This window comes from Poecilia formosa, unplaced genomic scaffold (genome assembly GCF_000485575.1).
Source record: "Poecilia formosa unplaced genomic scaffold, Poecilia_formosa-5.1.2 Scaffold15, whole genome shotgun sequence".
In the NCBI taxonomy this organism is placed as follows: Eukaryota; Metazoa; Chordata; class Actinopteri; order Cyprinodontiformes; family Poeciliidae; genus Poecilia; species Poecilia formosa.
In genome coordinates, this window is record NW_006799954.1 from 3,015,400 (window position 1) to 3,035,585 (window position 20,186).

At 37.3% G+C, this 20,186-nt stretch overlaps 1 protein-coding gene across 1 annotated transcript; it reads left to right on the forward strand.

Annotated features, from left to right (window-relative positions):
• Positions 1 to 8,191: 8,191 nt before the first annotated feature.
• sft2d1 (SFT2 domain containing 1) lies at positions 8,192 to 19,432 on the forward strand. The gene is made up of 8 exons (XM_007546236.2): positions 8,192 to 8,647; positions 9,153 to 9,239; positions 10,448 to 10,533; positions 12,915 to 12,996; positions 13,286 to 13,321; positions 13,431 to 13,489; positions 15,549 to 15,578; positions 18,708 to 19,432. The coding sequence occupies exons 1-8, from the start codon at positions 8,582 to 8,584 to the stop codon at positions 18,745 to 18,747; spliced, it is 486 nt and encodes a 161-aa protein (XP_007546298.1). The 5' UTR covers positions 8,192 to 8,581; the 3' UTR covers positions 18,748 to 19,432.
• Positions 19,433 to 20,186: the final 754 nt, after the last annotated feature.

Sequence of the window (20,186 nt, forward strand, 5' to 3'; positions counted from 1 at the left end):
ATATAAAAGATATAGTAAAAGATATCTTATATCTTATATAAGATATCTTATATCTTATATAAGATATCTTATATAAAAGATATAGTAAAAGATATAAGATATGTTATATCTTATATAAGATATATAAGATATCTTATATAATATATCTTATATAAAAGATATATTTATATATAAGATAATATATATAAATGCTGATATAACTACTTTTACTAAAATATGCTATATCAGCATTTATATAAGATAACGTTCTTCTATGAGATGCTATAATGAAATATGCTATATCTCATTATAGCATCTCATTACAATGATTATAATAGTATCTCAAGTATCTCATTATAATGACAAGATACGATCCCATTATAATGTGATACATCCATCCATCCATCCATCCATCCATTTTCTTCCGCTTCATCTGGGGTCGGGTCGCGGGGGCAGCAGCTTCAGAACGGAGGCCCAGACTTCCCTCTCCCCAGCCACTTCTTCCATCTCCTTCAAGGGAACCCCAAGGCGTTCCCAGGCCAGCCGAGAAACATAGTTCCTCCAGCGTGTCCTGGGTCTTCCCCGGGGCTGCCTAAATGCCCGGAACACCTCACCCATGTCTCCTCTTCGGGCTGTGCCCGGCTGGGCTCCATGGGTAAAAGCCTGGCCACCAGGAGCTCGAAAATGTGCCCCACCTCCAGGACTGGTTCCAGGGTGGGGCCCCGGTGATCTGCGTCCAGGCAAGGGAGCACCAAATTCAAAGTTGTTTTCCATCATGAGGAGAAAGAACTTGATGTATATTTAAAATTTGTCTATTAAATTAAAGATGTGGATGTTGTTTTTTGTTTGTTTTTTAAAGCATTGTATATCTAATTAAATGATTGTGACCTCTATTTTGTCCAATCTTATAAAAGTTGATTTTTTAAATCCATTCATTTTCCATACCTATGTTAAAACATGACAAGGTCCCTGTGAGTGGGGAAATTTAAAGTAACCAATTAAAGGTTGTTCTTTTGGACTGTGAGGGGACGCCGGAGCACCCGGAGAGAATCCTCACATCAGTGGAGATCATGCAAACTCCACGCAGAAAACCCAGGAACTCCTGCAAGCCTATAGTGAGAGTGTTGTATTGTGGCTTTTTAAAAGAATCAAGTGTGTTTTAAATGGAGCAGTCAGCATGTGATGTATTGGGAAAATGGTCTTTTTTTATGTTCTCTTACCTGCACTGGTACATATGTCTATGTATTTATGATTACGGTCATGGGGTTTTTTGTTTGTTTGATTGATTTTTTAGATTTTTCTTTGTGTACTCAGTGACATTTTGTTGCTAAATTTACTGTAGTGTCTTTGTGTGATGACAATACAGCAAGTCTACATTTAAGTCTCAGTTTTTTGCTCCAGTTTAAGTTGCGCAATTGGTGGAACTTTTACAGGCTTTTGTAAATCGAGGGAAGTTGTTTTCTCTACTCTTGGGGGAGAAGGTAAAGGTGGCAGGAAATAAGATTTATTTTTAGGCATCTCTGCCTGTGACAATTTTATATGTGTCAGATCTGAACAATGATCGAAAACCTTGGACTGTGTTTTGGCATTCTCTGAGCGAGCTGGCTTTGTCTTTGACATTTTCTTTTTTATGTATGGCATATCCAGTCCCTCCTCTTCAGCCTTCTTCATTTCAGACTCTATGTACTGCTTAACTGGGGCTGGCATAATGTCCAGAAGAATCCTCTTCTGTTCTTCAATCTCTCCTTTTCTCTTCTCCATCTGTAACGCACGCTTATTTGCTGCCATTTCGGAGTTGAAATTGGAATATTCGAGAAGGTCTTGTTGTTTTTGTTGCTTCTTTTGTTCTATTTCAGCTGCACACAACCTGTCTGCCTCCATCAAATCACCCAACCTCTTTTTGCTCTTCTCCTTCTCTATCTGCTTTGCCTCCAATTTCTCTCTTACTTTCTCAGCATTTGCTTCCAGAATTGATTTTTGCATTGCAGCCCGTTTCTCATTTTTTTCCTCCTCTTGCTGTTTTTCTTTGATCCTCCGTAGTCCAATGACTTTGGTCATTTCTTTCTCTGATGAAGCAAATTTGGAGGCTTCCTCATTTCCTATCTTCATCAGATGGTCGTATGCAGTTTGTATCTTCATCTGATACCTCTTTAATTTGTCAGCCTTTGCAGCTTTTGCTTTGCTGAAAAAAGTGTCCACTTCTTTGAAGTGCTGCTCCTTGCTAGCTCTAGCCAGCTTCTCAGTTTTAGAGAGTTTGGGCTTTGTAACATTTTGGTGGATGAATTTCCTTTTCTCTTCCTTTTTTTTCTCCATTTCCTCCTTATCCTTTTGGTTTATGTATGCATCTTCGAGCATAACTCTCCTTTTATCTTCTTTTTCAAGTTCTAGTCGCTCTCCCGCAAGTTGCTTCTTTTTGCGTACCATCTCATTAAAAAATTCAACATCAGCCTGTAGGTTCTTCTTACGATTACAATCTTCATTCATAATGCGTTCTTCAACACTGTGGTACCAAGGCTTCATCTCCCCATTGTCTTTTGCAAGTATTTGTGCAGCAATGTGCTTCTCTCTCTGATTTGCGGCCAACAACTTGTTTTGTTTGTTCATCCTTTGATCATTGAGTATTCTGTTAAAATTTTCCACGTCTTTGTCTCGCAGCAGAATCTTGTAACTGCTCTGTTCGAGAAAGGCATTTCTTTCCTTTTCTTTTAACTGCCTTTCTTCAGCAGCAATCTGCTCAAGTTGGCGCTCCTTTTCTTGTATCTGTGCTTCTTTCTTTTCTCTTTGTGCAGCACGTGTTTCCTGTAAAGTTTTAAGATTTGGTCGCAAGCGATTTAAACCTCTTCTGGTATTTTCTGCTACCATATTATGTGCTTGTGAGATTTTCTGGACTGTTTGCCAACAAAATGATGGCAGGATTCCAATAGCTCTTTCCATTTTCCTTCTCAGTAAGGGTGAAACTATTTCACAATGACGTATATCTCAAGGTTCTTGACACAAAAAGCAGGTCTAAGTTAAATCCAGAAATGTCTAATATAATCAATCCAAGAAACTCAGCTCACAGACTGGTCCCAGTACAGTGTGTGCAGATCACCACGATCCAAAGTAGAATGAAGTGCAGTGAAATTCCGTTTATTCAAGTGGCTCAGAACTGAGATGTCACAGAAGAAGACTTTGTGACATCACTATGACATATGACATCATCGGAGTATCATCATTACAAACTTCCATTCTGCAGGAACAATTTTCAAAATTCAAAATTTAAGGTTTTCATCCCCCATTACTTAAATAGCTGAAATTTTAGAAGCACCAGACTGATAAAGCAATGTGCATTTTAAGAAGAGTTATGTTGACAAAAAATATATTAAAAAAAAACTAAAATAAAGGCAAAAACCTCTGAATGTATTAGAGAAAGAAAGAAAGAAAGAAAGAAAGAAAGAAAGAAAGAAAGAAAGAAAGAAAGAAAGAAAGAAAGAAAGAAAGAAANATATAAGATATCTTATATAAAAGATATAGTAAAAGATATCTTATATCTTATATAAGATATCTTATATCTTATATAAGATATCTTATATAAAAGATATAGTAAAAGATATAAGATATGTTATATCTTATATAAGATATATAAGATATCTTATATAATATATCTTATATAAAAGATATATTTATATATAAGATAATATATATAAATGCTGATATAACTACTTTTACTAAAATATGCTATATCAGCATTTATATAAGATAACGTTCTTCTATGAGATGCTATAATGAAATATGCTATATCTCATTATAGCATCTCATTACAATGATTATAATAGTATCTCAAGTATCTCATTATAATGACAAGATACGATCCCATTATAATGTGATACATCCATCCATCCATCCATCCATCCATTTTCTTCCGCTTCATCTGGGGTCGGGTCGCGGGGGCAGCAGCTTCAGAACGGAGGCCCAGACTTCCCTCTCCCCAGCCACTTCTTCCATCTCCTTCAAGGGAACCCCAAGGCGTTCCCAGGCCAGCCGAGAAACATAGTTCCTCCAGCGTGTCCTGGGTCTTCCCCGGGGCTGCCTAAATGCCCGGAACACCTCACCCATGTCTCCTCTTCGGGCTGTGCCCGGCTGGGCTCCATGGGTAAAAGCCTGGCCACCAGGAGCTCGAAAATGTGCCCCACCTCCAGGACTGGTTCCAGGGTGGGGCCCCGGTGATCCGCGTCCAGGCAAGGGAGCACCAAATTCAAAGTTGTTTTCCATCATGAGGAGAAAGAACTTGATGTATATTTAAAATTTGTCTATTAAATTAAAGATGTGGATTTTGTTTTTTGTTTGTTTTTTAAAGCATTGTATATCTAATTAAATGATTGTGACCTCTATTTTGTCCAATCTTATAAAAGTAGATATTTTAAATCCATTCATTTTCCATACCTATGTTAAAACATGACAAGGTCCCTGTGAGTGGGGAAATTTAAAGTAACCAATTAAAGGTTGTTCTTTTGGACTGTGAGGGGACGCCGGAGCACCCGGAGAGAATCCTCACATCAGTGGAGATCATGCAAACTCCACGCAGAAAACCCAGGAACTCCTGTAAGCCTATAGTGAGAGTGTTGTATTGTGGCTTTTTAAAAGAATCAAGTGTGTTTTAAATGGAGCAGTCAGCATGTGATGTATTGGGAAAATGGTCTTTTTTATGTTCTCTTACCTGCACTGGTACATATGTCTATGTATTTATGATTACGGTCATGGGGTTTTTTGTTTGTTTGATTGATTTTTTAGATTTTTCTTTGTGTACTCAGTGACATTTTGTTGCTAAATTTACTGTAGTGTCTTTGTGTGATGACAATACAGCAAGTCTACATTTAAGTCTCAGTTTTTTGCTCCAGTTTAAGTTGCGCAATTGGTGGAACTTTTACAGGCTTTTGTAAATCGAGGGAAGTTGTTTTCTCTACTCTTGGGGGAGAAGGTAAAGGTGGCAGGAAATAAGATTTATTTTTAGGCATCTCTGCCTGTGACAATTTTATATGTGTCAGATCTGAACAATGATCGAAAACCTTGGACTGTGTTTTGGCATTCTCTGAGCGAGCTGGCTTTGTCTTTGACATTTTCTTTTTTATGTATGGCATATCCAGTCCCTCCTCTTCAGCCTTCTTCATTTCAGACTCTATGTACTGCTTAACTGGGACTGGCATAATGTCCAGAAGAATCCTCTGCTGTTCTTCAATCTCTCCTTTTCTCTTCTCCATCTGTAACGCACGCTTATTTGCTGCCATTTCGGAGTTGAAATTGGAATATTCGAGAAGGTCTTGTTGTTTTTGTTGCTTCTTTTGTTCTATTTCAGCTGCATGCAACCTGTCTGCCTCCATCAAATCACCCAACCTCTTTTTGCTCTTCTCCTTCTCTATCTGCTTTGCCTCCAATTTCTCTCTTACTTTCTCAGCATTTGCTTCCAGAATTGATTTTTGCATTGCAGCCCGTTTCTCATTTTTTTCCTCCTCTTGCTGTTTTTCTTTGATCCTCCGTAGTCCAATGACTTTGGTCATTTCTTTCTCTGATGAAGCAAATTTGGAGGCTTCCTCATTTCCTATCTTCATCAGATGGTCGTATGCAGTTTGTATCTTCATCTGATACCTCTTTAATTTGTCAGCCTTTGCAGCTTTAGCTTTGCTGAAAAAAGTGTCCACTTCTTTGAAGTGCTGCTCCTTGCTAGCTCTAGCCAGCTTCTCAGTTTTAGAGAGTTTGGGCTTTGTAACATTTTGGTGGATGAATTTCCTTTTCTCTTCCTTTTTTTTCTCCATTTCCTCCTTATCCTTTTGGTTTATGTATGCATCTTCGAGCATAACTCTCCTTTTATCTTCTTTTTCAAGTTCTAGTCGCTCTCCCGCAAGTTGCTTCTTTTTGCGTACCATCTCATTAAAAAATTCAACATCAGCCTGTAGGTTCTTCTTACGATTACAATCTTCATTCATAATGCGTTCTTCAACACTGTGGTACCAAGGCTTCATCTCCCCATTGTCTTTTGCAAGTATTTGTGCAGCAATGTGCTTCTCTCTCTGATTTGCGGCCAACAACTTGTTTTGTTTGTTCATCCTTTGATCATTGAGTATTCTGTTAAAATTTTCCACGTCTTTGTCTCGCAGCAGAATCTTGTAACTGCTCTGTTCGAGAAAGGCATTTCTTTCCTTTTCTTTTAACTGCCTTTCTTCAGCAGCAATCTGCTCAAGTTGCCGCTCCTTTTCTTGTATCTGTGCTTCTTTCTTTTCTCTTTGTGCAGCACGTGTTTCCTGTAAAGTTTTAAGATTTGGTCGCAAGCGATTTAAACCTCTTCTGGTATTTTCTGCTACCATATTATGTGCTTGTGAGATTTTCTGGACTGTTTGCCAACAAAATGATGGCAGGATTCCAATAGCTCTTTCCATTTTCCTTCTCAGTAAGGGTGAAACTATTTCACAATGACGTATATCTCAAGGTTCTTGACACAAAAAGCAGGTCTAGGTTAAATCCAGAAATGTCTAATATAATCAATCCAAGAAACTCAGCTCACAGACTGGTCCCAGTACAGTGTGTGCAGATCACCACGATCCAAAGTAGAATGAAGTGCAGTGAAATTCCGTTTATTCAAGTGGCTCAGAACTGAGATGTCACAGAAGAAGACTTTGTGACATCACTATGACATATGACATCATCGGAGTATCATCATTACAAACTTCCATTCTGCAGGAACAATTTTCAAAATTCAAAATTTAAGGTTTTCATCACCCATTACTTAAATAGCTGAAATTTTAGAAGCACCAGACTGATAAAGCAATGTGCATTTTAAGAAGAGTTATGTTGACAAAAAATATATTAAAAAAAAACTAAAATAAAGGCAAAAACCTCTGAATGTATTAGAGAAAGAAAGAAAGAAAGAAAGAAAGAAAGAAAGAAAGAAAGAAACACAGAAAGAAACACAGAAAGAAAGAAAGGGAAATCTAGGCTTCTTTTCACTGTGTAACTTAACATTTTACTCAATTAGCTTGGACATTTGACTGCTATCTGGACTAATTTTTCTTTTGAATGACAGTTTCTATATTAAACATTCATTCCATTAAATCTCTTCTACATTCCATTTTGCTCCCCAAGCAAAAATTGTTCATTTTTGTTTTCACTTTATTTGCTCAGTGGGTTTACAAAAAGACATGGATGTGTATGTGATTTCCCATCCACCCCTGAATGACTACAAGTGTGCATGTTGGAAGTCTTGGCCTAGAGTGCATGTGTCAAACTCAAAGCCCGCTGGCCAAATCTGCCCCACCATAATTTTTTTGTGGCCCCCTAGAATTTTAAAGGGACATTTTGCGGAATGTAACTTGTCTTACTTCCACTCTTGGGAATGCAGCCAATCAGTATCAAAAAAGTAAATAGATTGGCTGCTTTGCAAACTTCAGCCAATACTGTACGAAATAGGATTGCACCTATATATCTCAGTTTCCCAAGCTGCATTTTTCATATATTTTAGATATGCTGCACAAAAAAAAAAAAAAATCAGTGAATAATTTGGAGTTATGTTCGACTGAAAAATCCATGAATACTGAACCATAAATTCTATGGAAAAGAAAAATAAACTGTCTAGTTTGTAGGTATGAAATCACAACTCATGATTACAAAAATAGGAGTTAAAGTCTATTTGACAGCTATCATCAGCTGTTAAGATACACAATCACCCTGCCATACATATGACTTCTAAGAATGGATTATCTGTTGGGGAAACATAAATAAAAAGATATAATTCAAGCACTTATTAAATATTTAGAAGACACAAAATTGGCTGAGAAGATTTAGCATGCATGTGCATGTATACATATGGGTGGTTATTTTCGAGTCATAAAGTTATTTTAGCGTATTAAAAATATGGGATACAGGAAATTTAATTTCTGCATTACGCCGCCAGTTGATGGCGATAATGCACTAAATCTGTAAACTGTCAGTAAACATGGAAGAAGTAGAAGAGTATCCGTCGTTGGTGCTTTACTTTCGTAACATCTCCAGTAGATGGCGACAATGGAAAAGGCGAACGCATAACCTTAGTCAGTTTTGTCAACCGTCATATAATTTAGTGAAAAGTGAAACTTTTACATGTTAAAACGTGTGGCGTTTTTTTGTTGTATGTGACAATGGGAGTTGCTTTTTTTTGTTTGCTTGTTTGTTTGTTTTTTAACAGTAGGTTATGCAGGGTCAACAACATGTCACTACATTATCTAAACAGTTTTCGACGAAACAGAAAAAAACTTCCCACAAATTCATCTAAAGAACGTTTTTCGCAACACCGTTATTCTCCCCAGCACAACGAAAAAACAGCAGCAAACAGCTCTGAGGAAGTGTCGTTTAGTTGCTGTAAGCGTCTGGTCCGGGGTCTGTTAGCAAAACACCTCTTTGAGGAAACAGGTCTCATAATGACTGTCTTTAAACTGATCCCCGGTCAGCTAGTTGAGGAGACGTTCAGGAAGCCAGGAAGTGTGTAATGCTACTGATGTCAGCGATAGCAGTCATTACGTACCGACGGACAGTGTTTAGTTTGGACATTAGGACGTGAATATTTCTCCTAACAGGTTTACACATTTGAGTTTTAGCGATGGATAAGCTTCGACGTGTGTTGAGCGGCCGGGAGGATAACGAAGAACTCGGGCTAACTGCACAGGTCAGCTGCTAATGCTAACTCCGTTCAGAAAGTATGGTTTCCTGTCTCAGACAGCACATTTAAATTTGAGTTATCAACACTGCATTTCTTATAATGTAGCTTTCTTATTGTTCGCGGTTTATGAATTTAACAGCTAATGCTTACTTTTTAGTCGTTAGTTATACGTATTTCCCACATTATTTGTAAGTCATGTTGCTTTTAAATTAGCTTCCATGTTCTTGTTAGCTCTCAATGCTAACTATTTTGTTTACACTTTTGCATGCTTTCACATTTAAGAGGATACAAGGTAAGTTGCTGCTTAGTTTCACTTTGATCCCAGCTAAAGTTTTACTTTACAACCTGTACATTTGCTCTGACTTTTCTTGAAAAACAGCGCCGCTGTGTGCTCTGTAGCTGTAAAAATGCTTGGTTCCAGCCAACATGACTGAATATCCGTGCAAAGCCTGCGGGTCTCACTGTAGGTCATTACTCTTGTCTTGTGACTTCCTCCCATTGTTCTCACCAGGTTCTTGATGGCAGCTCTCTCAGCTTCAGCACCAGGGTGAAATGGTTTGTCATATGCTTTGCTGGAGGCATCCTATGCTCCATACTCGTGAGTGTCTCTGCAGCTCTGAGAGGAAACACAGAGAATGCACATAATCTTCAAGTTCCTGTTCCTTTTTTTTTCTACTTTAAACTAAAATCTGCTAAAATGGCAGCTGTTTACTAACTGGAGATTCACACCTGAACTAATACTTAAAATACCTTGACATAGTCAGTTGGTGCATATGGTTCATAATAGAGGAAGTCTGGTATCGCACACTTAATTGTGATAATTCACACTGACTCAAAAAGCAGTTAACAAGTTAGTGCATAGTTTCTCACATACTTTTACCCTTTGTTTTATGCTCAATCCTCTTTATGCTGATATCACTAAATAAAAATCTAAACTAACAGATGCCTTGGTGATATAGTTATTAAATAGAGCTAACCCAAAAACCATGTTTGCAGTTTTCAAAAAAAAAACAAAAAAACATATTTGTAGCAAATTCAAAGGTGTTCTGGTTAGATAGACCAACTGTTTACTTTTTGACCTAAATGCTATATGTAATAGAAAACTAACGTTGCACTTCACTGGCTCATCTTTCAGCCTTAAACACACAGCCAGAGTTATGTTAAAATGGCCCAATCAAAGCCCAGACCCAAATCTAGTTGATAATTTGACTTGACTTGAAACTTTATATTCATGTGGGTTGTCTGACGGGGCTAACGATTATGCTGCGAAGATCGGGCCAAATGTCTTTCTCTACATGCTCAACACAAGAAACACCCCAAAAGATTTGCAGCTGTAATTGCAATAAAATGTGACTCTATAAAATATCAATTTATAAGAACTGACAAATGTTTGTCACACACTAAAGAAAAAAGTCAAGACGCATGAATGATTTTGCTAGACACTATAATAGCTTAATAGATTTTTAATTTATAAAAATCTAAACTTACTGCACAAACCTTGAAGGAAATTGAACATTAAGTTTGTGCTTAGTTGCTCTGTTTTCCTAGTTTTCATTATGGGTAGTTGTCCATTAGATGTAGATATGTACATAATAATATGTCCATGCTGCTGTGAATTCATAAATTGCACCAAACACTTTTTAGCTTAGTTAAATTCTTACAAAGTTACCAAAAAGTTATAATCTAATAATTAATTGTTGATTCAGCAGTATGACTGTGTTCTTTTGCCTTTGACCTCTAATGAATGTGTGAGGATGTTATTCTCTGCAGCTCACAGATATTTTTCTACTGTTTTCTTTTTCCCAGGGTTCAGCACTGCTCTTCCTTCCTGGTTCCGGCATCAAGCTTTTTGCTGTCTTCTACACACTTGGAAATATTGCAGCTTTGTCCAGGTAAGGCGCTGTAGGGAACAGAGCATATCAATTTAAAACCATGACTTGTTTCACTTGATGGCAAGTTTAGCCAATTTTTTTTTTTTGCTCAGATTTCATATATGGTAGGGATGAAAAAACAAACAAACTTGAAAGTAAGTTTTTTTTCATCCCATCAAACTTTGAGTTTAAAGCGCACCTGTGGTGAGATTTACAGTTAAATTACTGCTTTAAATTCTTTCTTTTTTAATAAAATATGTTTATAAAAGTTCTCCTTCGTGTGTAGAAAACCAGATGAATAAAAACATTTCCTCTCATCTGAGCAAACCCCATTTATGGGTGAATGCCTCAGTCCTTTTTACAGTCAGCCGTAGATTTCGGAGACAACAGATTTCCTCCCCGTCAGTAAGCAGGAGCAGCATGTGCGTGGACATTGTGTCTCTGTCACACTGAACAGTTGGAGTAACGAGGGAAAGACGGCAGCAGACCCTCTCTTCTGATCAGTCTACACAGTCTACGTCAACATGCTCTTAATGTCTCATCTAGCAGATGTGACACCCAAGTGATTCCTGCTACCCACTCAGCTGTGCCTCACCAGTTGGGAAAGCCTTCGTCTCTTTAACTACGCTGACGTAAAACATCCATCATGTGCAAGGCAGCTCTAACTGCGTCATCGTGCTGATGGACAGGAAGCGCCGAACCCATAATTACTGCAGCATGTTGAGTTAAATTGAACCCTTTGGACAAACCATTTAATGTTAGTCATACTGATAGTGTGTGTGTGTGCTTATTTTAGAGTATTTTCGTCTTGTGGCGTATGGGAGAAATTTCTCAGTTCTTGGAAAGAGAAATTTGAGTTATTATCTTTGTGCTTAATTAGCACGAGACATTTTTACACGTGAACCACTTTCATATTCTTCCGGTCAAGAATCGAGTTCAGTTGAGAAAATGCTTTTCCCAACAACAAGCTCCTGCAGGCATGGACATAAAGTTAATCGTTCTTTTGGATATCGCCTTTAAAAAAAGTACTTTTTCAACCATTTAATGGATTTTTGTAACCCAGTTAACTTTTTGGAAACTTGGCTTAAGAGCTACATTAAACAATAAGTGTTCTGGTTAATGCTGATTAATGAAATTTCAAAATAAAAACTTCACATATGAATTTAAAATTATGTAATGTTTAGACAGGAATTCACCTTAAGCTACAAATCTTAATATGTTTAACAAAGTCTCCATTACAGATTATATGGCTTATAAAGTCTTCAGTAAGCATCACACTTGCGTTTAGTTTGGCTTGTTTTCTCTGTTTTGATATGCCTTGTTGATCATTCGATGATAACTTGTTTGCTTGAGGCTCCAGTAAATCTTGCGTGGACAAATAATTATTTAAGGAAAACTTGGGGGCGGCCATTTTTAGTATAATTTACCATCTTTTGCGAATTTTTTTTCTGTTGCGATAGGAATTATAATTTATTGTACCAAACGGTATATTCCAATTTATGAAGTTTGAAAAACTTCAAAACTGACAGTATTTTCAGGATTGTTCATTTTGATCTCGTTAGCTCCATGACGGTGCCAATAAATATTTGTAATATGTAATGAAATGTAGTTACCAAGTGCTTTTTTTATGATTTAATTTTTTTTTTTATTTAAGACTGGTGTCTTGAAGAATATTGTGATAATAATTTCTTTGCAAAATAAAATATATTGTGCAGCCCTAAGACACATGCAGTCACACAAATACTTTGTCTAAAAGAGACTGTAAAGAAGTTGTAAATACTTTTTTGTCACTTTTATCATTATTGCAATAAATACAACGAAATACAATAAAAGTTTTAATCGGTGTCACCCTATGCTAGCGTTATATGATCTTCCAGTTTTACGCTCAGCTTTTTCCTACATTGGCGTCGGTGTGAGAGAACTATTCTCTGCTTCACACAGTCAAAAAGCTGCAGCGACCAATACAGTCTTTATACTGCCTCTTTGCAGCTGACATCAGTGTTTAAGATGATAGAAAATCATCTTAAAACTTCTGTAACAATTTTGAGTTTTCCAGTGGTTTTCGAGCCATAAGGAAACCGGCCATAAATCACAATGCCTCACGTAGAGATCCAACAATCTGTCACTTTTGGCAGATCGTCCACATTTTGTCATCCTTCATGATGTAATATGATTATTTACCAATGTTTGTGATTACAGTCATATAGAGTGTGGATGTTTTATTTTTTGGATCTGAAAGTTACCATGTGTTACCAACACATGGTAACTGTGTTGGGCTGGAGGGAGAAAATGTGTGCTGCCTTATTTTGTCAAATTAAAAAGTAAACTTTACACAATGTTCCTTTTAATTATTGTGCTTCATATTAACAGCAGACATGTCTTTTTTTTTTGTATTTTTAAAGCACATGTTTCTTGATGGGACCATTAAAACAACTGAAGAGGATGTTTGAACCAACAAGACTCATAGCAACCATTATTATGCTGGTAAATATCCACTTTTGCTCCTTGGTTTTATCCAATAAAATGGATATGTTTCGGTATATTGACACTATGTAGCAATAATATCCATTTTGTGTTTAGTAGGTCAAAGTTTATTAATGGTTCTCTGGTTATTATCTTGTGATCTTTTTTGGAACGGTTAACAATTTGCTGTAGCAAATAACATCTGTTTTACAATGCGGCTACTTTCTCTTAGTAGATTTTGTGTGTTGAAGTTTACTTTTCCTGTAAATGTAAAACAAAGTGATGATTGTTTGTATTCTCCTCCCACCAGCTCTGCTTTGCCTTAACACTTTGTGCAGTGTTTTGGGTGAGATTTCAGCACACTTAGATAAAAAAAAAACAACAACAAAAAAACCATACAGATCTCTTTATTTGTCTCACTGAAACTGTTATTTTAACACATTTATGTTTTACAGTGGCATAAAAAGGGACTGGCAATCATCTTCTGTATTCTGCAGTTTTTGGCAATGACCTGGTAAGACTGACCTTCAGTTTGGTCTCAGCTGTTTTTTATCAGAACAAACTTTGGTCTGTCTGAATTTACTTGAACTAAATGTCCAAAACTTTTGTTTAAGCCATGCAATTTTTCATCCGTCCATCCATATAATTTATCATTTCTACCACTTCTATCTCTAAAGACGGTATAGAAATTAATTTGTGAGCCTTCGAGTCAGTATTAATCGGTTTATCTTAAAATAATAAATAAAAAAAAACACAATGGGCTCTAGAAACTTGATTCTGAGAAAGTATGGATGCTTTAAAATATGTAAGATCTTTGCCATAAGGACAAAAAAAGTGATTTCCTTATACATATTTTTGATGTTTGACAAACTGAAGTTTTAATTTTAGAGAAATATATCTAGAATGAGTACAAAATGCATGCTCCTCTTTGCAGAGTTGTTTTAATGTAGCCATATTGGAGGGGTTTTGAATATGAACATCCTGTTTAAGGTCATGACACATCATCCTAATCAATACAAGTTAATTTGAGACTTTAAAACTATTTATTTATTTCTTTTGAACCATTCAGATGTGAGCTGTAACATTGAGACAGGATGTTTCACCGTTTATGATATTGGAGCCTACTTCATGTTGTCAAATTGGTTCTAGACAAGTAATTTGATTACTTTTTCACATAAATCCTGGCTGGTTTGGATAGTGTCCTTAGCTGTAATAAATTTGAGAACTTCTTGTATTCACTCAGGTTATTGTTCACTGACAACATTTAATGATTCAACAAAGTTGAACTTTTTGGTTTGTATGCAAAAAGTTCATACAAACTTTTGTATGAACAAAGGTTCATACAAAAGGTGGTGGTGGTGGCAGCATCATGCTGTGGTGGTGGCAGCATCATGCTGTGATGTGACAGAAGTTGATCAGAAATGATGAAAAGACACAAAAACAGAAGCAACACCTTCCTACAACAATGCAGATTTATATTTACTGCAGCTACATATTGATGTCATTTATGCTAAATAAATGTCCGATTTAGGAACATTAAGCATGTAAAATGTTGGAATTAAGAAGATTTTCCACCAGTAGTTTAACAATCAGTGTGACTCCAGTAGCTAACAGCTGCAACCGCTCAAGAAGGTGATGGATCTCTGCTGCAGCCCCTCCTGTCTCTCCTACCTTCATCTCCTGTCAGCCTATGTCCTCAGAGGCGTTGCCATGACACCCACAAGTCACACATATCGCGCTTGGCGCACTCCCACACAGACACTCAGACGTTTGTGTGAGCGTTGTTTTGTAAGAAGTCACCACCGACCCTCAGAAAACTGGGTAAAGTTCATTTGTCAGGCTGAGAACTGAACTTAATTCATGACTGAGTGAGAAGCTTCACAGCAAAAAGAGCTGCTAAAGAAAGAATCTTCTTTGCTTTTCTTTTGTGACGGGTTAAATATCTGCTTAACAAGACGGGTTAAGAGGTCGTCCAGTCTTTGGTTGATTATTTTGTCATTTGCTCACATATTTAGATTTTTAATAATTAAAAAAAAAGCTTCTTAAGATTAAAATAAGAGCTCAAATTATGTTTGAAGTTTAAGTCTGTCAAACACTTAATCCAATGATTACAGTAAATCCATATGAAATGTATCATTTTCCCTCCCATTTACAATCTTGCTTTACATTGTATTGGTGTCACTTAAAATCCAAACCAGTTGCATTGAAGTTTATGGCTGTAAAGTGTCACAATGTGACAAAATTAACGGGGTTTGAATACTTTTGCAATGCTTTATGATTAAATAAAGGTTTTTTCTATTAATAGTTTGCTATGAACTACATTTCAAGGACACATTTTTTTATTGAGGCTAAACAACTTGCAAAAGTTACATTTTAGTTTTAAATCCTTGTTTTAGAAATCCCAAGCCGACTCCAGAATGTCCGGGGGAAAAAAACTAATCCTAGTTTATTAGATACATTATGTAAAAATGGATTTGCTACTTAATATAATCAAAATAAATTTTCAGTACAAAGTTGTGTAAAGTGCTCTAGTAGCTATAATCAGTAATTATGTCCTGTTTTTGTGTTTTCAGGTATAGCATCTCTTACATTCCTTTCGCCAGGTAAGTTTGATGCTCCCTCTGCATGTGACCTTTCATGATGTCCGTATTAATGTTGTCCTTCCTGAACGCTGTTCAGATGTTAAAAATAAGCCTCCCACTCGCGTCATTTGATTGAAGTCTTGTCAGAAACAACACGGATATTCTCTAATGACTGCACACACAACAAACGGGAGGAATTTGCTTCGAGAGTCGTCTTTGAAAACATGTTTTTATTTACCACTGTTTGCTTCCACCATATGGCTCTAATCCAGCCCACTACGACCAGTGTGACCAGTCTGTGTCAAACAAATGGCAGCTGTTTGTTTCTTTGTCTTTCTAGGCATTAGCCCTGCAATGTTAATATGTTCCTAATATCAAAATAAATAGATTTTTAGTGGCGTAAAGCTCTTTCAGACAGATTTGACAAATATTTTTTCTTCAGTTCAGCTTTTATGCGTGTAATGAGCTTATAGTAAGCTCTCGAGGGTTAACGCACGATGCAAATTTTTGATTAGACGTAGTCTGGACTTAAGTCCTTGTTTTTGTTTTTCTTTTGGAAAACTTAAATGAGTCACAGTGTAAAGATGCGTTTTATTCTTCCTGTTTAAAACTGATCAAATGTTGTTCACTCTGAGTGCGCCGGTTGAGCCGAGCAGAAGGTGTGATGTCGTTTTGTCAGTCCAGCTGTAAGTGGGGTTACGTCTCATTTGGTGAGCAGTCCTGATCCCCCATCCCCCTTTAGGTGCCTTGTGTGTTTGGGTGACCCCTATAATCTCTCCTGACAGCTGAGAGACATCATGTACCACCCTGAGATCCCCCTCCCCCAACACAAACGCAACAAAACAAAACCAAGACAAAGGAGCAGCAGCAGCCTCCTGAAAAGCAGATTCCTTTGAAGAAATACACATTTATTTGTTAGTTATCTAAGTCCTTGTGATCAGTTTTTGTTATTTGTCAACCTTTTTTTTCCCCCCTCCCTAAGCTGCTTACGGTAATCCATTTTTCATTTAATTTTGATTTGATCACTTGGCTTTCTGTCGTCCTCACTGTTGTTGTAGAGCAGCGGAGTGCACTGATCTCCTTTGAGTGCCTATTAAACCTTTACATCCCCGTCTCTAACCCATATCTGTCGAGACTCGGCACCACATGGCCAATAGGCTTGATCCCTTAATGTGTTTTACCTTGTTACCTTGAATAACCTCTAAGGTTTATAGATGGAGGCACTAAAACCTGCTGCATGTGCACTTCCTATAGTCCTGTTAGGCTGCTGCTGTTGCTCCGACGCAACTTGTAGAGGACGGAATTAGATTTGGTAATTTTTCAAGAATGGAAAGCAAAAAAAAACTGAGCAAATTGAAATGAATTTTCAGATTTTATTCATTATTCTAGTGTCTGAAAAACAGAAAATCTGAACTTGTGAGGCAGGTGTCCTCAACTTCAGTCCTCCTCTGATCCAACAAACCTGAATCTAAAGGCTGACTTACCTCCTTGACATGTTAGGAAGTTTTCCAAAGGGTCATTAACCGTTCATTTGATTAAGGTGTGTCGGAGCAGGGAAGCATCTGAATGTTTCAGGACAGTGACATTCAAAAACTGGAGTTGCAAAATCCTCCAAAGCAATCAAATTAAATGTCAAGCATAATGGAAAAATAGTTTTGTAATGTAAATGTTGAACTCATGGACTCTGTTTGATTAGGTCTGCTTTAGATAGCAAACTCTAAACACAAACTTTAAAATTTGACTTTGTAAATGTGAAGTTACGCTCTGACAACCCAGGAATTAAAACCTGTTTTTTTGTGAGGTATTTAGTTATTTTAGTTTTATCGGGGATTATAATCTGTTCAATATTATTAGACACACCTGATTCACCCAGGGAGCAGAATCTAAATGAAAAGCTGCAGAGTGTAATGATTTAAGTAATTTTATCCCTATAACTTATGAAAATGCTTGATCTCAATGAAAAGTAGATAAGTACATTTTAAGTTCACAAAGTAAATGTGTCAAAGATCACAAATTGAGGTTTAAATCATCTAAATCAAAGCAAAACTCGAGCTGCAAAAAAATGTTTTCTAAATATATGCTACATGAAATGTTTAATTATGAAAGCCAACAAAAGTAAACTAAAACTTATTTCTATTTCCACACTTTAGAATAAAATAAACTCTCTATTACAAAAAAAATCATGTAGAATGAGGCGAGGGTTTTCGAAATAACGAAAGATAGGTTACATAGTTTGAAGCTAGTTGCTTTTAAAAGCTTGTTTTAGATATTTAATGTGGAGTTTCATAATTATTTAAAATTTACAGATGAAAGTGTTCTTTACAAAATTAGAGTTTACCAATCTTTGCATTATTATTCCCTTAGAAATTGAAAAAGGTCTCAAAACAACAATATTATTGTTTATAGCAGTAATTACAGGGACAGTTTTATTGTCCAGCAAAATTTTATATAGTGACAGGCCTATGTTTAGTATAAGTGGGGTTTTTTTGTAAATGGAGCTAAGTTAAATGCCAAAACGACATTGACGAATCAGAATCATTTTATTGTGATTTGTGGCTTCAAATGTGATGTCAAACGTTACTGAACATCTAAACTGGTTGAAACTGACAATCTGTTAAGCCGAGATGTATCTATTTATAGAGATCTAAAATTAGCTTCAGTCGCTTAAAAATAAGTGAAACCACTGATGGCTGAGCGTTGCTGTGGGGAGTCGTGGGTTAAGAACGGCTCCATGTTGAAACGATCCACTGGTTTCCTGTCGGCCCCTGAACCCCCCAGGCGGCGCCTCCTTTTCACCTTGACGGCGTTTTACAGCTTGGTCAGGTGAAGTCTGCATAGCAACACGCTGATGGCAAAAGCAAAGAGGCAGGAGATGGATTTGGCAACAATGCGTGGTTGCCATGGTGAGGCTCCCACGTTGCATCACCATTCAGCATGGCGCACCTGGAGCTGGGGAGAACCCCACGACTGAGAGCGTGGAGTTCCTCCCCGTCAAAACATGCTCACTTATTCATGACGAGCCGCACCCCAAACGCTGGTGGAAAAGGATGTTAGTCTCATGGAGATGAACTCAGTTGATTTGTTTATTCAGGTTATTATTTCAGAAATAATGATGTTTTAAACTCCTGTTTCTGTGTGATTTATTTGCAGAGATGCAGTGATGAAGTGCTTCACCACCTGCCTGAATTAAAGCTCTGGATGCTGCAGTTTCCATGAAAACTGGTCCCAACACGCAAAGCAGTTGTGAAATATGTTTATACACTATTCCTTTTCACCTCTTTCTGGCTTGACCTGTGAACTCTTGCCTTGCACGTTTAGCTAGAGATGTTGCAATTTAGCCAGAATGAAAGTGCAAATCATCTATTTTCTGCAATCATGCCTAATGCCTAATATATTTAAGAAAAGGGGATTCTGTGAGATTCTTATGCTTTCTAAAAATTTAACGCGTCATGGCATGTGCAGGAAAATTATTCTTATTATGCACAACAAATTGTAACAACAATTCCTTAACACCTTGATGAAATTATCATATCTGTATTTATACCAAATGCACTTCTTTTTTGTAAGCTTTCTGTTTTTGTTTTTCTGGATTTTTAAAGTGGTGTTAATGCCTCTTAGAAGAAGTTGGAAGCATTTTCTTGGATGTTTCTTTTTGGTGCTGGACGTTTTTTTTTTTTTTGAGTCAATGCTTTACTGATTATGCACTGGGATGTATAGTTCCTACATCTCTATTAAAGGTTTCCTTTTCTTTGCTCTTCTCCTAATGAGATTTGTAAATGCTGCTGCCTTTGTGTCCTGTCTACTGGTCTTAAGTGTGTGCATCCTAACACGCTGTGCCCCCCCCCAAACCAATAAATGCCGTTAAAGAAACACTTCTTCTCTGCTTTCAGATGTGATTTCCTGCCATATGCAGCGATGACCCAGTTAATTACGCTTCCCTGAGCATTGTGATTTTGACATGACCTAATAACCCAGCTCCCTCTGTTGCGTTGGCATGTAGCCTTTGAGGATGTGGTTGCCATGACAACCTCCTCTGGAGGATGCAGTGCCTCTGCCTACCCCCATTTTTTTTTCTTTTTTTTTCTTTTTTTTTTTTAGAGCAGATGTTCACATTGTGCCGATGTGGGTTTTTGTTAAACGGGAATCCTTTGGACCAACAGTTTCTGCAGCTCAGCGCGACGAAGATGCCGCCTTCTCCAGATTTATCCGATTCTTTACTTCATTCCTTTTTCTCGTCCTGCAATCCCCCACACGGCCGTCGGAGGTTTGCGTGCAGACAATCTCCTCTCATTTGAGCAACTAATTTGGCAGGGATCCACCCAAATCCGTCATTGTGATCTCAGGGATGAAATAATTATTCTACGTTGCGTGTTTTTTGCGATTGTTTTCATCTGCCTGCTAATTTTGGATCATTATAAAGTTTGAGGTTGAACGGGGGAGGCGTTCTGACCTCCGCAATCTGCTCCAGTCCCAGCTGCTTCCTCCAGTTTTTAATCTGCGGTTATGTCAGAGATGAGGGAGCCCACACGCCTGTGCTTCCTCTTTAGATTAGTGCTCCAAATCGTCTTGCAAAGATTAATAAATAACTTGGCCGGTGTGTGTGTGTTTCAGTTTTTGTTTTTTTGTTTT

What these genes read in the sequence shown, in the direction of transcription:
- sft2d1 (XM_007546236.2), top strand. Translation starts at nt 8,582, where the DNA reads ATGGATAAGCTTCGACGTGTGTTGAGCGGCCGGGAGGATAACGAAGAA. An exon ending in AACTCGGGCTAACTGCACAG is followed by an intron (nt 8,648 to 9,152) that starts GTCAGCTGCTAA and finishes TGTTCTCACCAG; the next exon opens with GTTCTTGATGGCAGCTCTCT. An exon ending in GCATCCTATGCTCCATACTC is followed by an intron (nt 9,240 to 10,447) that starts GTGAGTGTCTCT and finishes TCTTTTTCCCAG; the next exon opens with GGTTCAGCACTGCTCTTCCT.